We start from the raw sequence: 9,973 nt of genomic DNA on the forward strand, positions 1-9,973 counted from the left end.
ACAATTATACCCTCATTCTATCTTCAATTTACAATTATACCCTCATTTTACTATTTCACCAACCCTATACTATTCTACCAACCCTATACTATTCTACCAACCCTATACCATTCTACCTATACTATTCTACCTTCTTATTCTACCATGCTTATACCTACCATTTACTATCCTATTATTTCACCAATTACCATTCTATAATTACCACTCTCATAAATTTCCCAAGAATTAAAATCCTTAGCTACAATGGATATTAAAATAACATCATTATCAAAATAATCTATTTAAATAGCTTTGAAAATTCTGGGACACTACAGTTATACCTAAGGTTTATATAACAATCCAGATCTATCATGTGCAATAACCCAAATTCGTCATTAAAAAAAAAAAAAAAAAAATCAGACATAAGCAATAACATTTAGGAGCAACATAAATTGAAATATATTAAGACAATTATTATTATTATTTTTTTGTTAGTACTGAATGGATACTAATTTTATTTAGTCTTCAATTTTAATACATTTCTCATTCATACTTGGCTCATATCTTAATACATTTCTTATTTATGATTTGCTCCCTTCCAATAAAAATTTATGGATTCGGCCCTCTATACTTGTGAAAAATAAATCAAATGTCATAAATTAGAGATGAGGATCCACAACAGTTACCTGATCATCTATTGTGAGAGACTCTATGTGGAACTCAGTTGCCCAAATATTTTTAGGCTATCAAGCCACCTACTCTTTACAATATCTAGCCAAATTACTAGTAATTTAAACAAATAATTACCGTGAATTCTGGTCTTTAAATTAGTATATGGATGAAGTAGACCACAATTAAGAAATATGAGAAGGGTGATGCAAGCCATCCCTCACTCATAACGATAAATAAGATATTGCTATTCAAAATTACCATCCCAAGTCCCTTTCTCAATTGCTTTTCAAAAAAAAAAAAAAAAGTCCCTTTCTCAACTTGGCATGAATGATGCTTCGTCTCCTTTTTGAATTTTTTTTTTTAAAAAAAATTTTTGGGTGGGTGTGTTTGTTGGCTTGTGAGTGGTGATTTTCTCATAGATTTTTCAAGTAATATCACTTATCATGGCCTAATCTTCTCAAATACAATAAAGATGAGAGATGCGTTAAGGATACGAGTGAGTTGGACAGGTTGAGTAAACTTTGTTACCAACTCGCTTCCAAGCACTTGTCAGACACGGCCCTACAACAGTATGGCGTAGCTGAAAAGATTAATGGAAGCGAGTGCTTTCACGCGCTGGTTTAAGAAATCCAAGAAGCATCGCGAACGTACTGTCATTATCTTTTGCTAAAACAAGGCAATAAAGGAATCGTGCTGTCCCTTTGGGATATACTTTTGTACTTGCTTGCATCTTATCATTGGTAATTTTATTAAAGTTTTAATCAATTATAAATTGAAAAGAGATAAAAAGAAAAAAGCAAAATAAATAAAAAATTAAAATCATTCTTGCCGTCCCATAAGTTTATGGGATTACGTATTCTAGTCACTAATGATTTTTGTATTGTTGGGTAAACAACACACTACTAAAAGGTTTAATAAATCCTATTTATAATCGATTTTAATGTTATTGTGGCACCATGTCATGCCAAACTTTTTGTCCTAATGTATTCTTTTCATTCTTGGATTGTAGAATAACAAGAATCTAGTCGAAGGTGTTTTGAAACATATTTTTGGATGGTCGGTACAGAAAAAGTCATGAAAAGCTATTGGCCTACAAGGGTTTGTGGGAGCTTTTGATGCTTAAATCAGTAAGGTATTTCAGTGAGAGAATTGAATCGAGAGATAGGGAGATAGAGAATGTGCATACTTGAAGATGTGTACCCCTTTTTATAAGAGACTCCATGGGGTTGCTTCTCGCTTCTCTCAAGTCTCAGACAGAGTTTTCATTTAAACTAGATTAAATGGACTTTCTTCAACACACTTTATAAAAATATCATGTCTATTTTTCATGTGGTTAAATAGTAAGGACAAAATTGAAAGAGTGACTTTTTTTTTATAATAAAAACGTTTTTTTAACTTTGTCCTTACTATTTTAAAAAAAATATGTATCTTTTACATGCAAAAATAACACATAGTATTTTTATATATGGGATTGAAAGAAGTTCCTTTGACTCGATTGGAAGAAAATCTTTGTCTAAAAGCCAATTTTTATCTCAGTAAAAGCTAATTTTAAATAGATAAAACACACAACGATTGATTATATATATATATATATATATACATATATATATATATATCTCTTTCTGAAAACAAAGGTGTTAAGAGACAATTATCATAAGGAAGATCACAGCCAAAAAAAAAAAAAAAAGAAGAAAAACAGATCCGGAAACAAAGGCAGGAGCAGTAAATTCTTAAAAGTCATCACTTGATTCAAGGACGTTGTTCAACAAGTCAAGCACATGAGTTACATTAAGTGTATATGTGTATATATATATATATACATCGGACTGCGACATTGATTTGTCTGTCGTCTGATTCTGCAACCACCAGTCCAACCTTCAAGTATATGGATGAAGATGGAGATCGATTGGGAGGGTTGGCCGGCGCCATTTATAAATATCTTAAATTGACATTGCTGACTAAACTATAGTTTTTTTAACTAAAGAATATAATTGTCATTGCGGTTTTATAGATAAAACAAATATAATTTTTAAATTATATATATATATATATATAGTTTGTATTTGTAAGTGTATTTTTTTTTTTTTTTTAAATGCGATATGTGTTTTCAAATTGCTGAAATAGTTTGTTAGGGTTTATGATTTAAAAATATTAATTTTAAAATGTACAATTTAAAAAAAGTGATTTTTAAAAATATTGTTTTTTTTTTTTTAAATAAATAAATTTGGAAAGAAACGTACATATATCTAAATAAATCCTTTTTGCTTACGATAGGAAGCAGCGTGCAATCTATAGCCTATAATATATATTATCTGTCTTTTGAAATTGAGTATTAATTAATAAGATTTACAAAATGTTCGTCATGTCAACTCCTTTTGCTAATCGCTCATCCAATTCAGATGTACCAAGAGCCCCCCCAACTACGCACCTAATAAATAAAAAATAATCTCATTCTTTTTTTTTCTTTTTTTTTTTTTTTTAAGAATACTAAAAATAGATTAAAAACGAATATTTTAAATGCAATAATAAAAGTAAATAGTTAATTAAAAGGCTGAGTCAAATATAAATAAATACTTTAAAAAAGAAAAAGAAAATTGTTAAAATAAAAAATTATTTTTTATCTCAATTTTAAGAGTTCGAGAAAGAGGTTAGTGTAGGGGTAAAGCAGAATTAAAGGTAATTAAAGCTTGTGATATGATAATTAATTACGCCAATTTCCATGCGTCGTTCCAAAGACTGCAAGTGACAGCTAGTGCTGCTTAATTAATTAGGACGTGACTGCCGGCGGGTTTGGACTGTACCCAAAATAATACCCCAGCTTGCAAATGGCTTGGATGATTTTTTTTTAATCGATGGACAATTTTTGACATTATCTATAAATTCAACAAAAATTTAATACCTTGGCCTTGTTTTGGCTCTTTGTGAATTCGGATTTTGTTTGTGGTTGCCGCCGACCTGTGTCGCCGCTTCGCTGCCTGCTATTAGGGTTTTCTTTCATGCGTTCCCACCGCGTCGAGCTCCCACACCCCTTGCGTTTCCAGCCTGCACGGGTCCTGCTTTGCCGGTCTTCTTTGCGCCCGTTTGCCGCCCACCGTCCACTGTTGGGCCTTTTGACGAGTCCCTGCCATGATGAGCTTCCAACGCCCCTTCGATTTTTGGTTCCCGGCGTGTGCGTGATCGGAGTGTGCTGCTTCTTTTCTTGTTTTATTTTCCTGTTTTGTTGCTTCTTTAAGATGTATTTGTGTTTTAGCATATGGTTTTTCCCTGTATTGTTTAATTTCTCTGTTTTGTTAGGCTTGTAATAAGGCTCTTTCCTCTCTCACTCGATCTATGTCGCCTTCGGGTTAATTAGTTTTGGTCCAGACCTTTGAGTTGTGGATGTAATCATTATCTTGGCCTTCAGGTCGAAGATGAAGAGTTTCGGCATGAGAGTCTTTCCGCTCTCATGGTCGAGGAATAATTGCTATCCATGCATTTGGTTGAGTCTATCTGTCACAGATCTAATACTAAATCTGATTTTAGTTATGAGTTAGCGGATTTGTCTCAAATCTTATACTAAACCTAGTAATCTTGTAGCTTTATGCTATAATTGCTTTAGAGCTTTGCTCTGTGATGTAAGAACGTTATGCTCGTGGTATTATTGAATGAAATGTTATGCTTTTCTCAAAAAAAAAAAAAAATTCAATACAAAATTAGAAGATTAAGGGACTCAAATTAAGTTAATTGACCCGAATTAACTGTTTATTAAACAGGCCAGGTCAATTTTGAGTCAACTCGCTTAATCCATAAGTGACCATACTGTATGCATAAAATTCATATATATATATATATATATATATATTTGTTGCCATTTAAATTCATTTACAAGTCTAAACAAGTAAAATGGGTCATGTTTGGCTTAGCCCAATGTTTATTAAATTGGTTATGCGGATCATGTCGTATATTCCACTAAGGCGCTAATTTAAATGAATTGTGTCAAGATTGAGGAGTTTGGCTTGTTTAACTAAATAGATTGTGTTCGGGTTGACCAGTGAGTCGACTCGACCCAACTTCAACATGTTAACACGAATTGTTAACCCTATATATAAAACTATTACATGTTTCTTAAGCATGTAAGAAACACATTTTTCTTAATAATATTAAAAGAGCGAGAAAAATTTATATTATAAGGCATGTGCTTCTTACATGCTATTAAAAAAAATACATGATTCTCATATGCTTGCTTAAACATCACATGACGACAGTTTTTATAGATTGGATTGGAAGTTTCTCCGACTCTGTTGGAAGGAAACTCCCTCCTAAATAAATTAGCCAACACAAAAACAAGTCAGTGTTCCTATTATTTTCTTAGACAATCATATTGGTGATCAAAGTTTGGTTCATGGAACCTTTAATAATGGAAAGAAATTTCCTTTAAATTTGGACTTCACTCAAGCCCAAATTCATTGACAAAAACCGAGACACAGACATTTAAGCCGTTTATGTTCCAGAAATCCATCTATATTCCCTAATACTAAACTAAATTTACTACTAACGCATAAAAACGTATACCAACTTTGTCTTATCTAATTATCTTTTATGATCCACCTAATTTCATGACCTACTAATATTATTTTCTTTGGTAAGTCATGACATACTAATAATATTAAATCCACGTTTAGCGATTGTTGTAAGTTATCCAAATAGCAAACAAGGAATGCAAGACTATAAAAGGCTTGTATAAAAAAACAAACAAAAACAAAAACAAACACTAGCTTAGGGAACATTCCTCGCAACCAATTGTGTTCATATGTATACCCTTTAAAGATGTTTAAGTCACTTGTTTGACTAATTTTCTACTCTTCGGTTGTACTTCTGCATTGTTATTTTTGTTTTGGGTTTATTGTTGAAAATGTATCATCTTTTTCAAAGTTTTGATTCTATTGTAACTCTTTCCTAATTTGATTAGAAAAGAAAAAAGTACCAATAGTACTCCCTAAGAACATTCTAATTAACTATCCTCTTTGCCATTCCTCCCCAAAATCATTGGAGCATATATCTTCTTGACCTACCATTTTCCCCTGTCATCTAGCAGGAATCCTTCTGGCCAATACACATCCTCTCTTTTGCAGGCAAATCATTCTTATATTGGATTAAAATCATAATCCAACCGGCTGGATTATTAAAATCAAACTCAATTTGGCCTCATCTTTTCAAAATCTTTCTAGTCAACATCATCGATATGGTTTGTTTGGTTGACTAGGAATAAGGCCACTCGTGAAGGCCTCCTACCTCATGCTATCACCTTGGCCAACTAAGTTTGGAATGTTAAAAATTAATGCACTTTGATGAATCTTTCATATTCATTAATTGAATTTGTTTTGTGTATAGTTATAACTTATACTGTATTTTCAATTTTCTCGAAGGGCTTTAGAGTTGTCCAATGAGCCTATAACTACATGCCTTGCGATGCAATATAACATTTCAGAAAATTAATTAACTGGCAATTAATTATCTTTTTTGCCTCACAGCCTTATTTCATAAGGAATAAGACTTAGGGATCACACACTCCGCAAAGAGAGTCTATAGTGGAATAACTTAGTCCCACTACCAATGGTTCTCAGAGCAAAGAGCCCTGTTAACATAACTGTAACATTCCATGAGTTAAATCAATCAACTTTGATTAACGTTGAGTGTTACATGCAATTTCCACCAGACCAATTAACCAATGATGTTGCTCTAAATGCGCCTAACTACTCAGAGTATGAATTTGCGGAAACATAATGAATAATCTGAGACTATTAACATATATATGATCTAAATAACATTATGCATCATCATTATAGATTTCGAGCTTCCAAATAGACCTTCGTAGAACATTAATAATTAAATACTAACTAAGCAAACCTGACGTTGTAAGCCATTCACTCGGAATCTTTATCTTAGCGAATTTTTCACTCTACAGCCTGACAACCTGCTAATCTGCAAAACATTAAAGTGTTTGGCAGGTAGAAAAAAGTTACTACGTAAGTCCACGGCTTGGTAAGTATACTAATATGAACCTAACCAATGTAATGAGCTTAAATAACAATTTTCATACCCTATGACCTAACCAATGTAATGAGCTTAAATAACAATTTTCATACCCTATGAATATTAAACGTGGATTTTTCTTAAAAGTATGTGTAGCTCCCGTTATTATGTCGTTAAGGAAAAATAAAGTTTATTTTGTAGTATAGTGGCATAATACCATAGCAGGTCGCATATATTTGAATGCAATAGATTATATATATATATATTAACATTAATGATAGCTTTCCTTCGTATATATAGTATATTCATCCCCTTAACCTATTCTTGGTAGAGTTGGCGCTATTTAGAGGGACCCATAGTACAATATCAGTGCTCTGAATATTTTTGCATATCGTTTTTTATTAGCAGCCCGACCGATTTCAACTTCGGGTGGCTAATGCTACAAGTAAAGCCGTAACTGTGACCAGTGATCCCATCTGTATATGGTGTGCCCGTCACAAAACAATTATTGGATCCAAGGCCAAATATAAATACTAACTTATGTGACCATAGGGTTAAACCCATATAATAGTAGCCCACGAGCCATGATCATGTCATAAGATGCAAGTATTCTTCATTTTAAGAAAATTATATATAAGCATTTGATCATGAAGTAGTCTCCCTAAAACACACTAAAAAAAACCCTAATTTGAGCATTCTGGTCTACAATGATTGATCACATTGCAGGAGTGATGGATCACTATTGAGTAGTGATGGATCACAATCCTCAAATAATCAATCAGGGCCTATTCCATAACCCATTTTAGGTCTTTAATTCTAAGTGTCTAGCACTCAATCTAACCAAAACTACTCGTGCTAGAGAGTTCTAAAGCTCCAAAAACATGCAGTTAACAAATCTAAAACACATAGGTATTAAAAGTTTCACATTTAATACAAAACTAGTAAAGGTATTACCTTTATTACCAATGAAGGCTCAAAAAAAAAAAAAAACATCATACAAAAGATTGTGTGTGAGACTGTATAAAACATTGATTCAAACTCGTGCTTGCAAAATCAATCCACAAAACATAACCACACATAACAACACATAAAATTATAAATCCTTTCTTTTGAAAACAAATAACAACACATGAAATCACGTATCATTTCTTCTGAAAACAACCCCAACCTAGACGGTTAGACCAACACTGTAACACTCCGATCTCATATTGAGAAGATAAGGAGTAACCCACATAAAGTATGTGGTTTATAAGTTAAGTCTCATACTATTTAGTTACTAAGTTAAACATGAACTTTATAAAAAATTATAGGAAAACTTCAAATTAACTAATTCTTTTGAATTGATAGATCAACGTATTTTCTTGAGTTGGTATTAAGTTTATCTTCCCAATATATAAACCCAGGGTGTTTCACACACTTTAAATGATCACAATGTATTTAAACAAATTGAAGTTAATGAAATGAAAATAACTAAATAATAAGGTTTAATTTTGGGTTATACCAATTTTCTAGATCTTCTAGAACTAGCTACCAAGCTCATTGACAACTGTTTCTAGCTAAAAAGCAATAAAGTACTGCCTTTTGTTTTTATCCCTCTTAGCAATAGTACACCACTTCAATAATCACAGATTATGTTTTTTTCCAGTCTAAAACCCATGCTTTAAAAGATCAAACAATTAATGTATTTAAACAAATTAAGGTTAATAAAAGAACAATAACTAAAGAAAAAAGGTTTTGGATTATACCAATTTTCTAGATCTTCCAAAATTAACAAGTACTGTGGTGGCTAAAAAACAACAAAGCATATATACTGCTTTTAATTTGCTTTTACTTCTCTTACAACTTTGGCAGAACTAGTACATTGATCAAAATGGTCCATTAATTCTTTCTGGTAGACCTAGAGGTCAAACACAGGCAAATAGATAGATCAGCTGCACCGCATGCCCATCTCAACTAAAATACATCCACCAACATACACCAATTGGATGATGATCATGAATCATGAAAAAAGACATTATTTAAAAAGAAAAGAAAGAAAGAAAAATGGGATAGAATAATTCGTACTTAATTAAAGCACAATCATGGTGAGGGCATGCAAGCTATCATCATCCTCTATCTGTGGAGCCTGTGGCCGGCTTGCATGGCTCCCCCTCCGGTAAACGAGCCGAAGAGCTCGCTCCAGTCTGGAGCCGCCGCCAAAAGCCGACTGATCAGCCGATCCAAACGCAATCTGACCCAACTGAAAGAAGAAGAGCCTGGATGCATCGACGACGCCGGCGTAGGTTCGAGGAAGGAATGGGCTGAAGGAAAGTTTGAGCAGAAAAGGCCATACCAAACTGCATACGATGGGGCCGAGGCTTCCGGACTGGGAAAGGAGGTTGAGCTTGGCTAATGCCAGCATAAGCAACACCATGGTTGATTAATATTATGGTCTGGTAATTAATCATCACCATGCAATATTATATATATATATATAGATATATATGACTGGAGCTTTTATTTTCTTGCATTTTTCTCGGGAAACAAATGGAAGTTAAGGTTTTGGCCCTTTTGGGTAATGATTTGGAGAGTAAAGAACATTGAAAGGACCTCGTGGTCCTTTTGGGTAATGATTTGGAGAGTAAAGAACATTGAATGGACCTCGTGGTCCTGTTTGCTTTTGCTGGCATGTTCCTGTTTCTGTTCCTGTTCCGTCGTGTTATAAAGATTAAAGGATATATCAATGTGTTTCTTTCATTACTCACAAAAAAAGAAAAAACAAAAAAACAAAAGGGTGTTATTTTCATTGTCTTTACACCAATATACACGTGGCGGCAAGGAAGGAGCTGAAGGGAGCGGGGCCATGGCCTCCCGCCAGCTTCCACCTATAACAAAAAAATTATTAAAAAAGTTTTTTATAATTTTTAAACTTGTTAGAAAAAAAACAAATTTCTTCTTAATTTAGTATCTGGATTTTTTTTTTTTTTAGATAATTGCAAAATTGATTCATGTGGTTAACCTAAATTACAAATCATTTCATATTGTATAAAGAATAATTTATAGGTCCTTGTAGTTGACCTAAATTATAAATCACTCATTGTGATATAAAAAATAATTTATAGATCTTCAAAGTATGCCAAAATAACAGTTTAGTTCCAAAAATTAATATCCGTTAAGTAACTTAACAAAATTGGTTATTTTGTCACATCATACAGTAAATTAACCTAATCCCTTATATCCCCAACATTTTATTCCGTGCGTAACCCTCTCTCATTTTCATCTTCCTCACCATGATTTGAGAGCATTTTGCAAGAATTTGACGGTCGCATTT

At 32.8% G+C, this 9,973-nt stretch overlaps 1 protein-coding gene and 1 long non-coding RNA gene across 2 annotated transcripts; one reads left to right on the top strand and one right to left on the bottom strand.

Annotated features, from left to right (window-relative positions):
• Positions 1–6,290: 6,290 nt before the first annotated feature.
• Positions 6,291–8,818, bottom strand: LOC132173404 (uncharacterized). Its single transcript, XR_009439319.1, has 2 exons — positions 8,728–8,818; positions 6,291–6,612 (listed from the first exon to the last, which is right to left on the bottom strand). It is a non-coding gene; the product is annotated as an uncharacterized LOC132173404 (long non-coding RNA).
• On the top strand, positions 8,756–9,011 carry LOC132173403 (uncharacterized; the record flags this gene model as incomplete). Its single annotated transcript, XM_059584898.1, is given in 1 exon segment — positions 8,756–9,011. A coding segment is annotated over 1 exon segment (256 nt), but the record flags the coding sequence as incomplete, so codon positions are not given.
• Positions 9,012–9,973: the final 962 nt, after the last annotated feature.

Source organism: Corylus avellana, chromosome ca3 (assembly GCF_901000735.1).
Source record: "Corylus avellana chromosome ca3, CavTom2PMs-1.0".
Lineage (NCBI taxonomy): Eukaryota > Viridiplantae > Streptophyta > Magnoliopsida > Fagales > Betulaceae > Corylus > Corylus avellana.